This window comes from Oncorhynchus masou, chromosome 11, assembly GCF_036934945.1.
Source record: "Oncorhynchus masou masou isolate Uvic2021 chromosome 11, UVic_Omas_1.1, whole genome shotgun sequence".
NCBI lineage: Eukaryota > Metazoa > Chordata > Actinopteri > Salmoniformes > Salmonidae > Oncorhynchus > Oncorhynchus masou.
In genome coordinates, this window is record NC_088222.1 from 38863726 (window position 1) to 38884414 (window position 20689).

The 20689-nt window shown below is 41.6% G+C and overlaps 1 protein-coding gene across 2 annotated transcripts in view; it reads left to right on the forward strand.

The window, feature by feature from the left end:
* Window positions 1–13402, forward strand: part of LOC135548658 (syntaxin-1A) — a 31645-nt gene extending 18243 nt beyond the window's left edge. The window contains exons 7-10 of one of the 2 annotated variants that reach the window (XM_064978480.1): window positions 10912–10985; window positions 11194–11331; window positions 11556–11666; window positions 13025–13402. In XM_064978480.1, the coding sequence (XP_064834552.1) occupies window positions 10912–10985; window positions 11194–11331; window positions 11556–11666; window positions 13025–13102 (401 nt within the window). In that variant the 3' untranslated portion in view covers window positions 13103–13402. Of the gene's footprint in view, window positions 1–10911; window positions 10986–11193; window positions 11332–11555; window positions 11667–12315 lie in introns of both variants that reach the window. The other variant, XM_064978481.1, reaches the window with a different exon arrangement.
* Window positions 13403–20689: the final 7287 nt, after the last annotated feature.

Genomic DNA, 20689 nt, shown 5'->3' on the forward strand with positions numbered 1-20689 from the left:
TAATGAGGGCTTTGAGAATCGCCTCATGTATTAAGACGCTCTTTAAATTGTTTCATCTGGTAGAACCTTGTTGTTTCCGGAAAAGGTGTGTGAGCGTGTGCGAGAGTGACTGGGAAATCAAGCCAATGCTTGAGATATTGATCCGGTTCATTTAAAAAGCCATCATGGGAATAGCAGTAAACAAGGTGAGGGCACTGACGTCATTTTAATATCCTTTTTTAAATTAATTTCTCCACTCACTCATGCAGTTGAGACTGCGTTTAATAAACCTTGAAGCGATCATCGAAACAGTTTTCCGGTTTTCTCTGGCTGGAGGTGTGTGTGTCGCACTGTAATTTCAGCTCCAGATGACGGTAGTGAGGAGATAACACCCTTAGGGGTTTATTGAGCAGAATATAATATAAACACTGAAGTCACTCAGGCTGGAAGCAAATGACTTGAGGCAGAATGGGGGAAAGATTGACTCTGAAGTGAATAGAGATGTAGAGACAAGCTCCTCTTGGGTTCTCCAACAAGTTTCACTATTGGAGAAGTGTGGGGATACCAAAATAGCTTCTTGTGGTTAGATGATTCTTCTTTTTCTTGGTCCTTCATCTAAAACTCTTACATTAGCATCATGGTGTTCTGGCTTATGCTTTTTGCCGCCGTACATGAATGTGTATTGATATTTACAACTTCATATGACTCCAACTGTCAACATGGGTTTGTTCATTTGTCTCAAGAAGTCATGCAATTGCTAGCCTGTGTTTCAAGCCTGCTCCTGGAAAAAGCATGACATTTTAACTCAGTTTAATTGACCGTTTCAAACAAGGAATATGTAGATGGGTATCAAAGGGACCCCCCTCAAAGGTTGAGGTTGATTAAAACAGGCTTGTGAGCCAGCTTCTGTGACTTCCCTGTCTAAATCCCCAGCCTTCCACAAGGTAGGTGTGTGTGTGTGTGTGTGTGTGTGTGTGTGTGTGTGTGTGTGTGTGTGTGTGTGTGTGTGTGTGTGTGTGTGTGTGTGTGTGTGTGTGTGTGTGTGTGTGTGTGTGTGTGTGTGTGTGTGTGTGTGTGTGTGTGTGTGTGTGTGTGTGTGTGTGTGTGTGTGTGTGTGTGTGTGTGTGTGTGTGTGTGCGTGCGTGCGTGCGTGCGTGCATGGCTCCCAGGTGAGCTGCAGGTGTGTTGCAGCCAGGAAGTGCTAGCAGCGCTAAGTCAATATTGAACCAGGCGGAGCATCACACACACAACAGAAATCCTGCAGCTGAACCTCCACACATATATATACACACACACTGCACAGCCATAAAGCATTATGCATAGCTATAGAGTGTTATACACAGTTGTAAAGCATTGTAGGCCTACACTTCTCACAGGTCTCTTTCCAAAAATTGAGAGAGACGTCCTGGTCAAATAATAATTTAATAGTGTTAAGAATCGAAAGGAGCGTTATCAACAACCGTAAGACATCATACCAAGCCATAGATTGTTGTACAGTCATAGTGTTTATGCATAGTCTACAGGGGTATACACTTTGTTGATACCCGTAAATACAAGATTCTCTTTGGCTGTCAAATTGACCTTTGCTCTATTTGCATCGTCACTACCACATTGTCTGCTCTCCAGTGTCATGTGAGGCAGTGTGGGAATCTACCATTTACCTGTGAGTGGGAGGCTGACTAGGCTAGGGGATGAGATGAGGTGGTGGTGTTGATAGCCCTGGGTCCCCGCAGAGTGGAGAGAGAGAGAATGAGGGGGTGGAACATGGGTTAGCCCTTGGTGAACTGATCCATAGTGGAAGTGTGTGCACACACTCATTAACAAATGTACACAAATGTGTATTTACACACACACACACATACTCACACCACAATCACAACAAAAAAATGCAAAAATTGTTGTCTAAGCGTGGGTACGCACTGGCCGTGTCATGATTGGGCGCTGGGTTGCCACGCCGATGTTACCTTTGTCCTCGCCAATCCCGAATAAGTCAATCATGACACTCACTCCTCTCAATGGCAATTAGTGAAAGGGCACACTCATTAATTTAGCTGGACCAAGATGTTAAGCCATGCAGATTAACATGTTGAAAATATATAATACTGTCACTACCTGCTACCTCTAACCAACCAAGGTTTCTAAATTGACAAATGTGAGAGTTATTCAGCTTCTCTTGAAGGAGTGCCTGCACACAGCCCTGAGCCCAAATAGGGAGAGGAAAGAGACAGGGACTGTTACTGGGGGTGCGGCTGAGGTTGGATGGATTTAGAAGTGGGAGGACAGAAGGGCACTTGGAGGGAGGCAGAGGTCTGTTTTCAGGGTGTTATGTCTATATGTGTGTATGTGTGCTTGCACAAGTGTGTCTACATGTGTCTTTGTACGTATGTGTGTGGCCATCGCATGTTGTAGCCTTTTTTTTGTCACAAGCTGCCATGCTAAATCCTCACAGGGTCGGTCACTAAGGTTACAGACTTGAAATATCAGTTTCCCCCTAGATGGAAGAGTGGATTAGGCCCTCCTATTGCCAACTGCTGTCACAAGATAGCCCCAACACATCTCTGTGTTTTGCTAGCAGGCACTTTTCTTTGGAAAGCTGTAGAAAGATCCCTTGAAGCAATGATGCGTGTGCATGCTTTATTTCCAATAGTAATGGTGTTAAAAATCTGTTATTCAACCATGATGGAACTCTACAACAGGTTTCTATGGATTCTTGTTTGGATGAATTCAATCACTAAGACACATTTACTGAGTGAAACAAAAAGTCCATACTGTATTAATCAAATATGGTCTGTGTAATTCATTTCGGCGGTAGCCTAGAGATTAGAGAGGTGGACCAGTACAAGCCCTGGGCCGGACTAAATACAAAAATGGGAATGCAACTGAACTGGCAGCTAGAAGGCTACTGGTCTCTAATGACCATCTCCAGTTGTTGCCCTTGAGCAAGGCACTTATTAACTGCACACAATTACTATCCATCCAGGGGCACTGCACCGCTGCTGACCCTGTGCTTCGCAACGTGTGTGTGTGTGTGTATATATGGGGGTGTTAGGAAGGGCAGAAGACCAATATCAGTTTTAACCAATGGCCAATAAAGTTGTATTCTATTCTGTAGGAATATATAGGGTGTCCAATCAAAATCTTTTGACCAATGGGTAAATATGTTAATTTTGTACATAATCCTCTAAGAAAGCCATTGGTCCAAACCTCATGTCTCTATCATAATCTGTTCACAATTTATTGGAGTTTTTATCCATGTCGGATGGTCAAAATTTGGGACGAGTAAATCAATGGAGGCCAGAGAAGAACATATGGGCCGGATTCACAAAACCTTCTTAATTAAGAAGAAATGTATTCTTAACTGCCATGTTTTCCTTAACTATAGACTTAAGAAGAAAGTTAGGCAAAGTTGCTATTCCTTAATACAGTTAATGGAAATGTTCTTAAGGTTTTTCCTAAGTTTCTTCCTAAGAAAAAGGTTAAGAAATGGGATTCATGAAAATAATGCTTTAGGATTTCTTCTTGGAAATGTACTTAACTTTAGGACAGCTAAACCCTTGTCTTGAGACGAATGGATACTTTTGTAAACATGAAGGATTTATTGCACCACAGACACCGTTGCCTATCGGATATTTAAATACAGCAAGAAAACAAATTAAACGTGCATTATCTAGCTAGCTAGTAATGAACAATATATTACAACATTCTAGAAGTGTTAAATAGCTAGCGTAATCTCGTCAATTTGCAAAGAATAACTTGGCTAATTTAGCTAACGTTATCGTCGTTAGCTATGTTGTTGGCTACGTCGGGACGCGTTTGCAAGCTAAGGTAGCTACCTAATTTACCCGGTTGCGCAGTCCCTCTACCACCTCTCCTATCATGGACGACACCTTCTCCTCCAGCTGGTCCACATGAATGGTCTCTCAGTTCCCTTCTTCTTAGCAGCCGACTTCATGTCGGACCACTTTTTTACGGCTTCGCTGTCCATTGCCATACCCCCGAAGTCATAGACAGAGTCGGCCACTCTTGCCCATCCTGTCTTCTTTGAAAAATTTTTGTTTTTTTGTGCGTGTATAAGGGGTTCGCGAGCCAACTAAAACGTTTTTATTCTTGAGACATAAAGCAAAAAAAAAAATGTAATAAAATGTAAATATCAACACTTTATTATAGTGGGCCAAATCCTATCATCCCTGTCACATAGGCTTATTTATTCATTTCAAGCACGTCACTAATGTCAATGCCACATAAGAAGATAATACTCATGCCACATAAGAAGACATTTACGAACTATCTTATGAACTTCTTATTTTTTAGTCTTAAGCAGCTTCTTAAGTTTTTTCATAAGTAATGTTTTGTGAATCCCGCCCCTGGTCGGTAATCACCCCTGGAGGTGATCACTGAGAACTCAACGAGCTTGGTTTGAGCCACCGCATTTTATAGTAAATTCCATCATCTCATCTACATGACACACAACAGATGTATGGAATGGGTCACAAGGTTAAGATTTGTATGAAAGATAATTATAATTCACAGCAAACGGTATCTGCTGTAAAAACAGTCCTCATTGTGTGTGAAAACAGTCCTCATTGTGTAGAGACCAGTGTCTGGACCCCAACTCCATACTGCAGCCATATCCCCCTGGTACCCCAGTACTGAAACATTAACTCATGCTCTGGAATGCGGTATCACCCAAAGACATGGTAAATCTTCCAGAGGCCCATCCTCAGTAGAACACACACAGATGTGCATTCTAACAACCATTTGATGCAACAACAGCATTATAACATCATCTTGTAATTTCCACCATAATGTCAACTGAGCGTACTGCAAGCTTTTTATTTCCAAAGCCTTTTACATTTAATTCAGCTGGTGTCATGCTAATTTTGCTATTTGTAACCCTTGGAAGACGATGACCACAAAATGTAAAATCCTCAAAAGTTTTGGCGAGAAAGTTGCACCGCTGTGTCAACAGAAGTTGGTGCTTATTATCGGATGCATTAGGTTACGAAATCCAACTTTTGGGATATAATGTTAATTATAAACTGGATGGTTTGAACATTGAATGCTGATTGGCTGATAGCCGTGGTATAGCAGACCGTATACCGCGGGTATGACAAAACATTTTATTTTTACTGCTCTAATTACGTTGATAACCAGTTTATAATAGCAAAAAGGCTCCTTGTGGGTTTGTGAAATATTGCCAATATACCACGGCTATGTGCTGTGTTCAGGTACTAAGAACAACCCTTAGCCGTGGTATGTTGGCCATTTACCACATCCCCTTGTGCCTTATTGCTTAATGTTACAGTACATGACCAAAACTTTGTGGACACCCCTTCAAATTAGTGAATTCAGCTATTTCAGCCACACCCGTTGCTGACAGGTGTATGAAATCGAGCACACAGCCATGCAATCACCATAGACAAACATTGGCAGTAGAATGGCCCGTACTGAAGACCACAAAAGCTCACAGAATGGAACTGGCGGGTGCTGAAGCGTGTAGAGCGCCAAAATCATCTCCCGTACTGAAGACCACAAAAGCTCACAGAATGGAACTGGCGGGTGCTGAAGCGTGTAGAGCGCCAAAATCATCTGTCCTCGGTTTCACTACTGAGTTCGAAAACTTTCTCTGAAAGCAACATCAGCACAATAACTGATTGTCTGGAGCTTCATGAAATGGGTTTCCATGGCCAAGCAGCCGCACACAAGCATAAGATCACCATGCTCAATGCCAAGCATCGGCTGGAGTGGTGTAAAGTTTGCCGCCATTGGACTGTGGAGCAGTGGAATCGCGCTCTCTGGATTGATGAATCACGCTTCACCATCTGGCAGTCTGACGAACAAATCTGCCGATACTGGTTCAGATTATTGGAGGACCAAAAAAAGGCGATAGCGATTAATCGGACGATTTAAAAATAAATAAATAATAATAATAATAATAAATAAAAATTATTTGTAATAATGACAATTACAACAATACTGATTGAACACTTATTTTAACTTAATATAATACATCAATAAAATCAATTTAGCCTCAAATAAATAATGAAACATGTTCAATTTGGTTTAAATAATGCAAAAGCAGTGTTGGAGAAGAAAGTAAAAGTGCAATATGTGCCATGTAAGAAAGCTAACGTTTAAGTTCCTTGCTCAGAACATGAGAACATATGAAAGCTGGTGGTTCCTTTTAATATGAGTCTTCAATATTCCCAGGAAAGAAGTTTTAGGTTGTAGTTATTATAGGAATTGTAGGACTATTTCTCTCTATACCATTTGTATTTCATATACCTTTGACTATTGGATGTTCTTATAGGCACTTTAGAATTGCCAGTGTAACAGTATAGCTTCCGTCCCTCTCCTCGCTCCTACCTCCTGAAATTGATGTGGAAGAACTTGACTGGCCTGCACAGAGCCCTGACCTCAAACCCACTAATGCTCTTGTGGCTGAATGTTCACATCTAGTTGAAAGCCTTCCCAGAAGAGTGGAGGCTGTTATAGCAGCAAAGGGGGGACCAACTCCATGTTAATGCCCATGATTTTGGAATGAGATGTTCAACGAGCAGGTGTCCACATACTTTTAGCCATGTAGTGTACAGTTGAAGTCGGAAGTTTACATACACCTTAGCCAAATACAGTTCTCAAGTTTTTCACAATTCCTGACATCTTAATCCTAGTAAAATGTCTCTGTCTTAGGTCAGTTAGAATCACCACTTTATTTTAAGAATGTGAAATGTCAGAATAATAGTAGAGAATGATTTATTTCAAGTTTTATTTATATCATCACATTCCCAGTGAGTCAGAAGTTTACATACACTCAATTCAATTAGTATTTGGTAGCATTGCCTTTAAATTGTTTAACTTGGGTCAAATGTTTTGGGTAGCCTTCCACAAGCTTCCTACAAAAGTTGGGTGAATTTTGGCCCATTCCTCTGACAGAGCTGGTGTAACTGAGTCAGGTTTGTAGGCCTCCTTGCTCGCACGTGCATTTTCAGTTCTGCCCACAAATTTTCTATAGGATTGAGGTCAGTGCTTTGTGATGGCCACTCCAATACCTTGACTTTGTTGTCCTTAAGCCATTTTTTCACAACTTTGGAAGTATGCTTGGGGTCATTGTCCATTTGGAAGACACAATTGCGACCAAGCTTTAACTTCCTGACTGATGTCTTGAGATGTTGCGTCAATTTTATCCACATGATTTTCCTCCCTCATGATGCCATCTATTTTGTGAAATGCACCAGTCCCTCCTGCAGCGAAGCACCCCCTCAACATGATGCTGCCACCCCCATGCTTCACAGTTGGGATAGTGTTCTTCAGCTTGCAAGCCTCTCCCTTTTTCCTCCAAACATAACGATGGTCATTATGGCCAAACCATTCTATTTTTGTTTCATCAGACCAGAGGACGTTTCTCAAAAAAGTACGATCTTTGTCCCCATGTGCAGTTGCAAAACGTAGTTTGGCTTTTTTATGGAGGTTATGGCGCAGTGGCTTCTTCCTTGCTGAGCGGCCTTTCGGGTTATATCGATATAGGACTCGTTTTACTGTGGCTATAGATACTTTTGTACCTGTTTCCTCCAGCATCGTCACAAGGTCCTTTGCTGTTGTTCTGGGATTGATTTGCACTTTTTGCACCAAAGTACATTCATCTCTAGGAGACAGAATGCGTCTCCTTCCTGAGCGGTATGACGGCTGCGTGGTCCCATGGTGTTTATACTTGTGTACTATTGTTTGTACAGATGAACGTGGCACCTTCAGGCATTTGAAATTGCTCCCAAGGATGAACCAGACTTGTGGAGGTCTAAAAAAAATATTCTGAGGTCATGGCTGATTTCTTTTGATTGTCCCATGATGTCAAGCAACGAGGCACTGAGTTTGAAGGTAGGCCTTGAAATACATCCACAGGTACACCTCCAATTGACTCAAATGATGTCAATTAGCCTATCAGAAGCTTCTCAAGCCATGACATAATTTTCTGGAATTTTCCAAGCTGTTTAAAGGCACAGTCAACTGTAAACTTCTGACCCACTGGAATTGTGATACAGTGAATTATAAGTGAAATAATCTGTCTGTAAACAATTGTTGGAAAAATTACTTGTGTCAAGCACAAAGTAGATGTCCTATCCGACTTGCCAAAACTATAGTTTGTTAACAAGAAACTTGTGGAATGGTTAAAAAACCATTTTTTTAATGACTCCAACCTAAGTGTATGTAAACTTCAGACTTCAACTGTTTGTTAGAGAAAGACCCCACTGAAGGATTCAGAACAAATTTGTCTTGGTAAAATGTATTTTATAACATAAGGAAGTGAACTGTCATCACCAAAGCGCTCTGTGGGTGGATACCCTAGAAAATGATCTATGCAGTTATGATTTCATATATGCTTTTATGAATGCTTAGCAAATGTTATAATGCATTTTTATGTGTGTAATAGGAGGCATCAAAAACTCATTACACCCAGGTGGTTCATAGAAACTATTACAGTACCTTGCAAAAGTATTCACTCCCCTTGGCGTTTTTCCTATTTTGTTGCATTAACAGCCTGTAATTTAAATGGATTTTTATTTGGATTCCATGTAATGGACATACACAAAATAGTGTACGTGTTTCAAAAAATTCTAAAAAATAATAAACGGAAAAGTGGTGCGTGCATATGTATTCACCCCCTTTGCTATGAAGCCCCTAAATAAGATCTGGTGCAACCAATTTCCTTCAGAAGTCACATAGATTGCGCAGAGGTGGACATTATTTAATTAAGTGTCACATGATCTGCCATATGATCTCCGTATATATACACCTGTTCTGAAAGGTCTGCAACAACACTAAGCAAGGGGCACCACCATGCAAGCGGCACCATGAAGACCAAGCAGCTCTCCAAACAGGGACAGAGTTGTGGAGAAGTACAGATCAGGTTTGGGTTATAAAAAAACATCAGAAACTTTGAACATCCCACGGAGCACCATTAAATCCATTATTAAAAAAATGGAAAGAATATGGCACCACAACAAACCTGCCAAGAGAGGGCCACCCAACAAAACTCACGGACCAGGCAAGGAGGGCATTAATCAGAGAGGCAATAAAGAAACCAAATATAACCCTGAAGGAGCTGCAAACCTCCACAGCGGAGATTGGACTATCTGTCCATAGGACCACTTTAAGCCGTATACTCCACATAGCTGGGCTTTACGGAAGAGTGGCCAGAAATAAAGCCAAAGCCATAGAATAAAAATAAGCAAACATGGTTGGTGTTCGCCAAAAGGTATGTGAGAGACTCCCCAAACATATGTAAGAAGGTACTCTGGTCAGATGAGACTAAAATGTAGCTTTTTGTCCATCAAGGAAAACACTATGTCTGGCACAAACCCAGCACCTCTCATCACTCAGAGAACACCCAACCCCACAGTGAAGCATGGTGGTGGCAGCATCATGCTGTGGGGATGTTTTTCATCGGCAGAGACTGGGAAACTGGTCTGATTTGAAGGAATGATGGATGGCGCTAAATACAGGGAAATTCTTGAGGGAAACTTGTTTCAGTCTTCCAGAGATTTGAGACTGGGATGGAGGTTCACCTTCCAGCAGGACAATAACCCTAAGCATACTGCTAAAGCAACACTTGAGTGGTTTAACGGGAAACATGTAAATGACTTGGAATGGCCTAGTCACAGCCCAGGCCTCAATCCAGTTGAGAATATGTGGTATGACTTAAAGATTGCTGTACACCAGCAGGAACCCATCCAACTTGAAGGAGCTGGAGCAGTTTTGCCTCGAAGAATGGGCAAAAATCCCAGTGGCTTGATGTGCCATGCTTATAGAGACCTATCCCAAGAGACTTGCAGCTGTAATTGCTGCAAATATAATGTTGTTGTGTAAATAAAATGATACATACTTCCCCCAAAATCATTTTAATTCCAGGTTTAAAGCAACAAAATAGGAAAAATGCCAAGGGGTAAATAGTTTCGCAAGGCACTGTATCCATCTTTTCAGCCCCATCTTAGCTTTTTTAAACAGGAAATGTGTGAAATACTGCCTTTGAAACAGACAATGTGTCTCCCACCAGTGGCTGGGTTAGGCAGAGATAGAAACAGGCAGATGAGAGACTAGCATGTGATTAATCCTACGCTGATGCCTCTCTCACTCTCTCTTTCTTTCTTTCTTTCTTTCTTTCTCTCTTAAAACTTGTTCTTTCTCTTTGCTCCTCGTCCTCCCAGACTACTTGCCCGAATGAGGCTATGGGCGCCCACTCTCTGCCATTGTGATGAGTGATGCGTCTGTACACACAAACACACACACTCACTCACACAAAGACAAGTACACACACACGTGTTCTTGGATATACAGGGCCAGTCAAAAGTTTAGACACACCTAGTTATTCCAGGGTTTTTCTTTATTTTAACTATTTTCTACATTGTGTAATAATAATGAAGACATCAAAACTATGAAATAACACATACTGAATCATGTAGTAACCAAAAAAATGTTAAACAAATCAAAATATATTTGAGATTCTTCAAAGTAGCCACCCTTTGCCTTGATGACAGCTTTGCACACTCTTGGTTACTAGATGTGTTATTTCATAGTTTTGATGTCTTCACTATTATTCTACAATGTAGAAAATAGTAAATATAATGAAAAACCTTTGAATGAGTAGGTATGTCCAAACGTTTGACTGGTACTGTATAGTACACACATAGACATATACAAAGACATACTGTATACTTGTGCGTGCACACACACACACAGACAGATCATCCCTGAGGATACTAATTTAGCCTGTCACAATGACATTCGGTCTGTCTTCATCAGTTACAGTTAGCCATTACCAGTTTGATAACTTTGAGGTTTATTGCTGTTTCAGAATGTATAGTCTTCTGTTGTGCTGAAAATACTCAATAGCTGTTGGTTATTGGAGACCAACTCTATGGATTGTCTTTGTTATTGTAGCTGGTAGGAACACAACTAATGAGGAACTGGAGAGCATGCTGGAGAGTGACAACCCTGCCATCTTCACATCAGGGGTGAGTGACCACACGTACACGTAGCCTATACACAAACAAGAACATGCAAGTATCTGAGATAATCATACACAGTACAATCTAGCAGATGAACTTTCTCTGTTGGCGAGGTGTGGTATACCAACTGAGTATGCCACACCTACAAGGGGGAGAACTTGTGTGTGGATATGAGTGTGTGATGAAACATAAACTGTGTCTCTGTCTCTCCTAGATCATCATGGACTCCAACATCACCCAGCAGGCCATGAATGAGATTGAGACGAGACACACTGAGATCATCAAGCTGGAGAACAGCATCAGAGAACTTCACGACATGTTCATGGACATGGCCATGCTGGTGGAGAGCCAGGTAGGAGTCTATACACACTGACTGGCCAACACACAACAATGAAGACTACACACATACCAATTAGAAAATCCACAATAATGAAATCCCTCTCCTTCTGTTTCCTGCTCTGCCGTTCACCTTCTCTCTCTCTCTCTCTCTCTCTCTTTTTCTTTCTCTCTTTCTCTCTTTCTCTCTTTCTCTCTTTCTCTCTTTCTCTCTTTCTCTCTTTCTTTCTTTCTTTTCAGGGGGAGATGATAGATCGTATAGAGTACAACGTGGAGCACTCAGTGGACTATGTAGAGAGGGCCGTGTCTGACACCAAGAAGGCAGTGAAGTACCAGAGTAAAGCCAGGAGGGTAAGTCAAATACTGTCAATGTGACCTGATGCGACTGTTATCGTTCGATATGACTTAGATGCGACGTGGCTTGACGTGAGGTAAGTTGACGTGAGGTGGCTTGGTCGGCTGTGCATGTCTTTCCCAAAATAAAAGATTCAGTGAGAGATAATTGACTCAGGCCCATAGGTCTCTCTCTGTCTCTGTCTCTCCCGCTCCATTCAGTGGTTCAATGAGAAGACTGTCACACACAGCATACATTACATTTTAGATGTCTCGTCCACCCCCTTGTGTCTGAACAGATACAGTGCAGGATAGGATGGGACCCTGCTCACATAGAAGTGATGCTTGTACAGTTGTTGTCTGTGCAATGGGGAACAGTGCCTGTCCCTTCATATTGGGCACACAGCCCTCTCCCAGCTCCTAACCAGACTAAAAACATTGGACCCACAAACGCACTTTTAAAGTGAATATGTCACGTATTGACATCAATTGATCTCTGGAGACCTCCGTGGAAAAAGCTACTATTAATTTCACCTCTTCTGTTTTGCTCATCTCCCGTAGTAAATAAATCTGCATCTAGTGTTTATAGGTGGGTAAATTAAACAGTCACAAATAAAGGTGCACAAACTGTTTACTTGCATTTACCCTCAACCCCTTTTCAACCCAGGCAAGCCATGCATGACCTTATGTGACATGGTCTCATTGATGTCCATGTGTCTATATACCCTCAACACTGCTGCTGTGACAGAACAGCATGAATCTCCCCAAGCCTACTGGTTTCTGCTGGGTTACATCTATTATTCAACTGTCTCTCCTACACACACTGTAGAACTTACCATTAGGCACCGATCTAGGATCATCTTACTCTTACCAACTTCTGAGCATTGCTATCAGAGAGAAAATGTTAAACTGACTTTAGACCAGCGTATAGGCCGGGTAAACCTCATCATTCCTCCTCCCAAGTGACAGGCGGTACAATATTGCCACCACTTGGTCAGATAATAGTATAGCAGGTCAAGGTTGAGAGAAGTTGCAATTTAAACAGACAATTAAAGTATGACTCTAATACAAAGCTCATATATATATAGAGAATAAAACCCTATTGCAATACATTAACATACTTTCAAAATGTATCTGTTTGCCTAAGGCTGTGAAATGCTGGGGCATGTGTGTATTTCCTAGCAATGTCAGTGTGTAAGCATGCCCATGTGTGTTTTACCTGTTGCACATAACTATGCTGTTGGCAATATGGTTAGTAGTAGTTCTGACTAACATTTTCTTGCCATTTTGGTAACGCCATTTCCCCCTCTACTCTTTCATGCTGCCTGGAATCCCTGTTTTATTTCGATTGACATAATGCAATAATGGTCATGCAGAAGAAAATAATGATTATTATATGTTGTGTGGTTCTTGGTATTGTTATTGCCTCCAGTGTTGGTGGAAGTTTAGCATAGAAGACACATTTTACACATATAGACCCACATGCGCACACACACAAATATAAGATAGACAGTGTACAGGGCAGGTGTATTCGTTATGCATGAGTGTCTCTTGTAAATAATATGTGGTTCTAAACGTCTTATTGATTGTTGGATGTTGAATGTTTTACAGTTGACATTTAAAATGTATTTGGGGTCTGATTGTAAACCGGGAGCGGGACATTAGTGTTTTTGACAACAGTACTGTAACTCTTACATTCCAATTGAAAATAACTTTTTATTTTTTTGTATGTCAAAATAAATGGCCTCTTTTGATGAGTGAAGTCAGCATTTTCTGATTGATTTGTCTGACCAATACTTCTGAACGATCTAGCGATCTATAACCAGAAAATGACATTTCCAAAAGAAAATGTGTGTGCTTGCTTGTCTTGGAAGTATTTATGGTTCTGAAATCGTCATAACCCTGCTCTCAGATTGGTCCCTTCATAACATCGTTATAACCCTGCTCTCAAATTGGTCCCTTCGTAATAACATTGTCATAAGGGGCTGCAGGGTAGCCTAGTGGTTTGAGCTTTGGACTAGTAACCGAAAGGTTGCAAGTTCAAATCCCCGAGCTGACAAGGTACAAATCTGTCGTTCTGAAGTTGTTCACTGTTCCTAGGCCGTCAATGAAAATAAGAATTTGTTCTTAACTGACTTGACTAGTTAAATAAAGGTAAAATAAAAAATACAAAAAATACAAAAAAACTGATCTGTGATGGTCCCTTCATTATGACATCATCATAACCCTACTTTCTGAATGGTTCCTTCATAATGACATCTTCATAACTGCTCTCTGATAGGTCCCTTCATAATGACATCATCATCATAACCCTCCGTCCCTTCCCTTCGTCGTCATCGTCATAACCACGTTTCTTGAATTTGATATCTTGAATCCCATTCAAAAACAGTACGTAACATGATCCAGGAAGTAGGCTGGACTTTCATAGTGTATTGAGTGTAGCACATTATATTTATAGACACCTGGCTGTGTTATTATGCTGTCACTTACCATCTCCTCTCCCAGAGGCCATGGATCTGTGTGAATGACTCAGTGTGACCTGTTTGTTCCGTCCCTCACTCTGTAGCACACTGGATATGTTCCTACATCAATCGACACACAGTACCCCATAACGACAAAGCGAAAACAGTTTTTTTAAATGTTTTGAAATGTATTACAAATAAATAAGTATTCAAACCCTTTTGCCATGAGACTCGAAATTGAGCTCATGTGCATCCTGTTTCCATTGATCATTCTTGAGATGTTTCTACAACTTAATTGGAGTCCACCTGTGGTAGGTTCAATTGATTTGTACATGATTTGTAAATGCACATATAAGGTCCCACAGTTGACAGTGCATGTCAGAGCAAATTGAGTGCATGTCGAGCCATGAGGTCAAAGGAATTGTCCGTAGAGCTCCGAGGCACAGATCTGGGGAAGGGTACCAAAAAATGTCTGCAGCATTGAAGGTCCCCAAGAACAGAGTGGCCTCCATCATTCTTAACTGGAAGAAGTTTGAATCACAAAGACTCTTCCTAGAGCTGGCCGCCCGGCCAAACCGAGCAGTCGATGGATTAGGGCCTTGGTCAGGGAGGTGTCCAAGAACCCGATGGTCACTCTGACTGAGCTTCAGAGTTCCTCTGTGGAGATGGGAGAACCTTCCAGAAGGACAACCATATCTGCAGCACTCTTCAAATCAGGCCTTTATGGTTGAGTGGTCAGATGGAAGCTACTCCTCAATAAAAGGCATGACAACCTACTTGGAGTTTGCCAAAAGGCACCTAAAGGACTCTCAGACCATGAGAAACAAGATTCTCTGGTCTGATGAAACCAAGATTGAACACTGTGGCCTGAATGCCAAGCGTCACGTCTGGAGGAAACCTGGCACCAATCCCTACGGTGAAGCATGGTTGTGGCAGCATCGTGCTGCGGGGATGTTTTTCAGCGGCAGGGACTGGGTAACTAGTCAGGATCGAGGGAAAGATGGATGGAGTAAAGTACAGCGAGGTCCTTGATGAAAACCTGCTCCAGAGCTCTAAGGATCTCAGACTAGGTGTGAAGGTTCACCTTCCAACAGGACAACAACCGTAAGCACACAGCCAAGACAATGCAGGAGTGGCTTTGGGAAAACGCTCACCCAGAGGTGACGCTCCTAGTAGCCGGCGACTTTAATGCATGGAAACTTAAATCCTTTTTACCAAATTTCTATCAGCATGTTAAATGTGCAACCAGAGGAAAAAGAACTATGGACCACCTATACTCCAGAGACGCATACGGAGATGCATACAAAGCTCCCTCTCTCCCTCCATTTGTCAAATCTGACCATAATTCTATCCTCCTGATTCCTGCTTACAAGTTCAAATTAAAGCAGGAAGCACCCTTGACTAGATCAATAAAAAAGTTGATGACGATTACCAATTGTTATGAAAACTTTAAATCGGCTGTAATTAATCGACCATGCCGATTAATCGGTCGACCTCTAGTACATACCCCAACCAGAAGCCATGGAGCTAAAGGCTTGAGCTGCCGCTTTCGAGGAGTGGGACTCAAACCCGGAAGCTTATAAGAAATCCCGCTATCCCCCTCAACGAACTGTCGCACAGGCAAAGCGTCAATACAGGATTAAGATCGAATCGTTCTGCACCGGCTCTGACGCTCGTCGGATGTGGCAGGGCTTGCAAACCATTACAGACAACAAGGGGAAGCACAGCCGAGAGCTGCCCAGTGACACAAACCTATCAGATGAGCTAAGCTACTTCTATGCTCGCTTTGAGGCAAATAACACTGAAGCATGCATGAGAGCACCAGCTGTTCCCGAAGACTGCTCTCCGCAGTTGATGTGAGTAAGACCTTTAAACAGGTCAATATTCAGAAGGCCGCAGGAACAATAACACTAAGGTAGCCTACCTAAACGACTACCGACCCGTAGCACTCACGTCTGTAGCCATGAAGTGCCTTGAAAGGCTGGTCAAGGCTCACATCAAAACCATCCTCCCAGAAATCCTAGACCCACAACAATTTGCATACTGCCCCAACAGATCCAAAGACGATGCAATCTGTATTGCACTCCACACTGCCCTTTCCCCCCTGGACAAAAGGAACACCTATGTGATAATGCTATTCATTGACTATAGCTCAGTGTTCCAACACCATCATTAAATTTGCAGATGACACCACAGTGGTAGGCCTGATCACCGACATCGAGATAGCCAATAGGGAGGAGGTCAGAGACCTGGCCATATGGTGCCAGGACAACAACCTCTCCCTCAACGTGATCAAGACAAAGGAGATGATTGTGGACTACAGGAAAAAGAGGACTGAGCATGCCCCCATTCTCATCAATGGGGCTGCAGTGGAGCAAGTTGAGAGCTTCAAGTTCCTTGGTGTCCACATCATCAACAAACTAACATGGTCCAAGCACACCAAGACAGTCGTGAAGGAGGGCACAACACAACCTATTCCCCCTCAGGAGACTGAAAAGATTTGGCATGGGTCCTCAGATTCTCAAAAGGATCTACAGCTGCACCATCGAGAGCATCCTGACTGGTTTGGCAACTGCTTGGCCTCTAACCGCAAGGCGTTACAGAGAGTAAGCTTCCTGTCATCCAGGACCTCTATACCAGGTGGTGTCAGAGGAAGGCCCTACAAATAGTCTCCAGCCAGCCTAGTCATAAACTGTTCTCTCTGCTAACGCATGGCAAATGGTACCGGAGTGCCAAGTCTAGGTCCTAGAGGTTTCTAAACATTGTCTACCCTTAAGACTCATGATCATCTAGTCAAATGGCTACCCAGACTATTTGCAGCCCCCCCTCACCCCCTCTTTACACCACTTCTACTACTCTGTTGTCATCTATACATAGTCACTTTAATAACTCTACCTACATGTACATACTACCTCAAATTACCGGTTTCCCGCCCATTGACTCTGTATCGGTACCCTCCTGTATATAGTCTCGCTATTGTTATTTCACCATTGCTCTTTAATTACTTGTTACTTTTATCTATTATTCTTATCTATATTTTTTAAAACTGCATTGTTGGTTATTCGGCGCATGTGACTAATAAAATTTGATTTGATTTGGGACAAGTCTCTGAATGTTCTTGGGTGGCCCAGCCAGAACTTGAACCTGAACGAACATCTCTGGAGAGATCTGAAAATAGCTGTGCAACGACACTCCCCATCCAACCTGACAGCGCTTGAGAGGATGTGCAGAGAAGAATGGGAGGAACCAAGTAGACTTGAGGCTGTAATCGCTTCCAAAGCTGCTTCAATAAAGTACTGAGTAAAGGGTCTGAATACTTACAGTTGAAGTCTGAAGTTTACATACACTTAGGTTGGAGTCATTAAAACTTGTTTTTCAACCACTCCACAAATTTCTTGTTAATAACAAACTATAGTTTTGGCAAGTCGGTTAGGACATCAACTTTGTGCATGACACAAAGTAATTTTTCCAACAATTGATTACAGACAGATTATTTAACTTATCACATTTCCAGTGGGTCAGAAGTTAACATACACTAAGTTGACTGTGCCGGGTGAAACGGGTACAAAAGTATCTATACACAGTAAAACGAGTCCTATATCAACATAACCTGAAAGGACGCTCAGCAAGGAAGAAGCCACTACTCTAAAACCCCCATAAAAAAGCCAGACTACAGTTTACAGCTGCACATGGGGATAAAGATTGTACGTTTTGGAGAAATGTCCTCTGGTCTGATGAAACAAAAATAGAACTGTTTGGCCATAATAACCATTGTTATGTTTGGAGGAAAAAGGGGGAGGCTTGCAAGCCGAAGAACACCATCCCAACCGTGAAGCACAGGGGGGGCAGCATCATGTTGTGGGGGTGCATTGCTGCAGGAGGGACTGGTGCACTTTACCAAAATAGATGGATGGCATCATGAGGCAGGAAATTTATGTGGATATATTGAAGCAACATCTCAAGACATCAGTCAGGAAGTTAAAGCTTGGTCGCAAATGGGTCTTCCAAATGGACAATGACCCCAAGCATACTTCCAAAGTTGTGGCAAAATGGCTTAAGGACAACAAAATCAAGGTATTGTAGTGGCCATCACAAAGCCCTGACCTCAATCCCATAAAACATTTGTGGGCAGAACTGAAAAAGTGTGTGCGAGCAAGGAGGCCTACAAACCTGACTCAGTTGCACCAGCTCTGTCAGGAGGATTGGGCCAAAATTCACCCAACGTATTGTGGGAAGCTTGTGGAGGGCTACCCGAATCGTTTGACCCAAGTTAAACAATTTAAAGGTAATGCTACCAAATACTAATTGAGTGTATGCAAACTTCTGACCCACTTGGAATGTGTTGAAAGAAGTTAAAGCTGAGAAAAATCATACTCTCTACTATTATTCTGACATTTCACATTCTTAAAATAAAGTGGTGATCCTAAAACAGGGAATTTCTACTGGGATTAAATGCCAAGAATTGTGAAAAAAAGAGTTTAAATGTATATGGCTAATGTGTATGTAAACTTTCAACTTCAACCATGTGTAAGTAAATGTGATATTTCCATGTTTATCTTATAAATTTACAAAAATGTCTCCACCTGTTTTTGCTTTGTCATTATGGGGTATTGTGTGTAGATTGATGAGGGGAAAGAACAATTCAATCCATTTTAGAATAAGGCTGTAACGTAACAAAAAGTGAAGGTGTCTGAATATGTTCTGAATGCACTGAATATAGCACTGCCACTGCACTCATAAAGGAGGTGGTACCCTGGTACATGGTTGGGAGAAAAAAAATACACTGAAAAGATTATGGGGATGCTGTAGTTGTTACTGACTACAGACGTATGGCCAGATGTAGGCTATGAAGTATTTGCACTCGGTGCGAGGTTTGCAGCAGAAGGAATAACGCATATAAAGTAGAAAATGCATAATAGATTTTGTAATTGTAAATTAAGACATGCTTTAGCTTTGTCTTTGGTCTGTTATCCTCAACTGAAATAAGCACTTAGTAAATGTGGCCTTTAGGACACCGAGTAGGCTAATGATAGTAGTAGGCCCTAGACAAGAAAATTGCCTTAATTTATATGCTAGTGAAGATAATAGGCTGACTGAGTAATGACTTCCCTTAAAATCCCTTGTCTGTTGATGCTCACAAGTGGTGCAATTTTAAATGGTGTTTTAATTGGATAAGGAAATGAAGAGCAGCGTTCAAGCCACTGTGTGTCAATCATAGAGGGATACTATTTCTATGGTGTCAACTTTGGGAGTGAACATTTATCACTACGGCCTGCTGAGTCAATACTTGCAGCTGTGAACTGACACTATGATGTTCACATGAATCACTATGAATGTACACTGTTAGTATATTATGTGGAACACGGGGGCTTCTATTATCTGATTTAATGATAAAAAGGCTTCCGCTTCAAATTGAACAGGTAATCACATTTGCGATGAAGATGATTCAGAACAAGTTAAATTAAATTCACATTAAAACATGTTAATGCATAAAGCTAAATAATAATTGGTGATTAATACAAATAAATAATTTGTGTTGGTCATATTTTACAGTGTAGTTATGCTACATGCGGCAGGGTAGCCTTGTGGTTAGAGTGTTGGACTAGTAACCGACTAGCAACCGAAAGGTTGCAAGTTCAAATCCCCGAGCTGACAAGGTACAAATCTGTCGTTCTGCCCCTGAACAGGCAGTTAACCCACTGTTCCTAGGCCGTCATTGAAAATAAGAATTTGTTCTTAACTGACTTGCCTAGTTAAATAAAGGTAAAATAAATAAACATGCATTGCATAATCATCCAATTTGGAACAAAGGTAACATGTACTTACACATCAAGGGATTACTTTGTAGGTATGTAGAAAAAAATGGTGAACAGTTCCAAGATAAGAAGATATTGCACTCGCAAACTATTACTTGGTAATTTTGTCACAAAAATACTTTTGCAAAGTAAATAACCAATACTTTGCAAATAAACAATTGATACTTTGATAGTGCAGTGTGCAGCAACTCATTTTTATTGAACTGTTGGGAACTAACTATTCATTGGAATAGAGCACTGTTAGATCAATTCAATGTTAGATCTGCAGCTACTGTGCAATGCTAAGTGAAAATACACACATATTTCATCACCTATGGTATCATTTATTTTGCTATTTACTAGTTTGTTAATTCATTGTTTGATACGCTTACTGTTTTTAAAGAGATTCCAGGACATTCCATCTGGCTAGGAACACAGGGGAACATTTCCTCTAGAGGGATGTTGTCTGCACTGAATAATTAGGTCAACAAATACACAGAAGGCCTTGGTGGGAAATCAACCGGTACAGAGTCGCTATACTGCACCCAGCAGGTCTTTGAGGGGATCAGCCTCAACCCACTTCACTGCACACATTGATGATGCTATCTAATCAAATCCACTAGCCAGGAGAATCTGAGGTATAAGGTATGTATTTTGTTTTTCCACTGCAAGAAGCATGTAAGGGAAGTGCTTTGTTAGTGTGGCATTCGCTGTAATCAGTTATGTCCGGGGCTCACCTAGCCGATTCATCTCATATTTGATGCTAGGATATAAGGCAAGAATG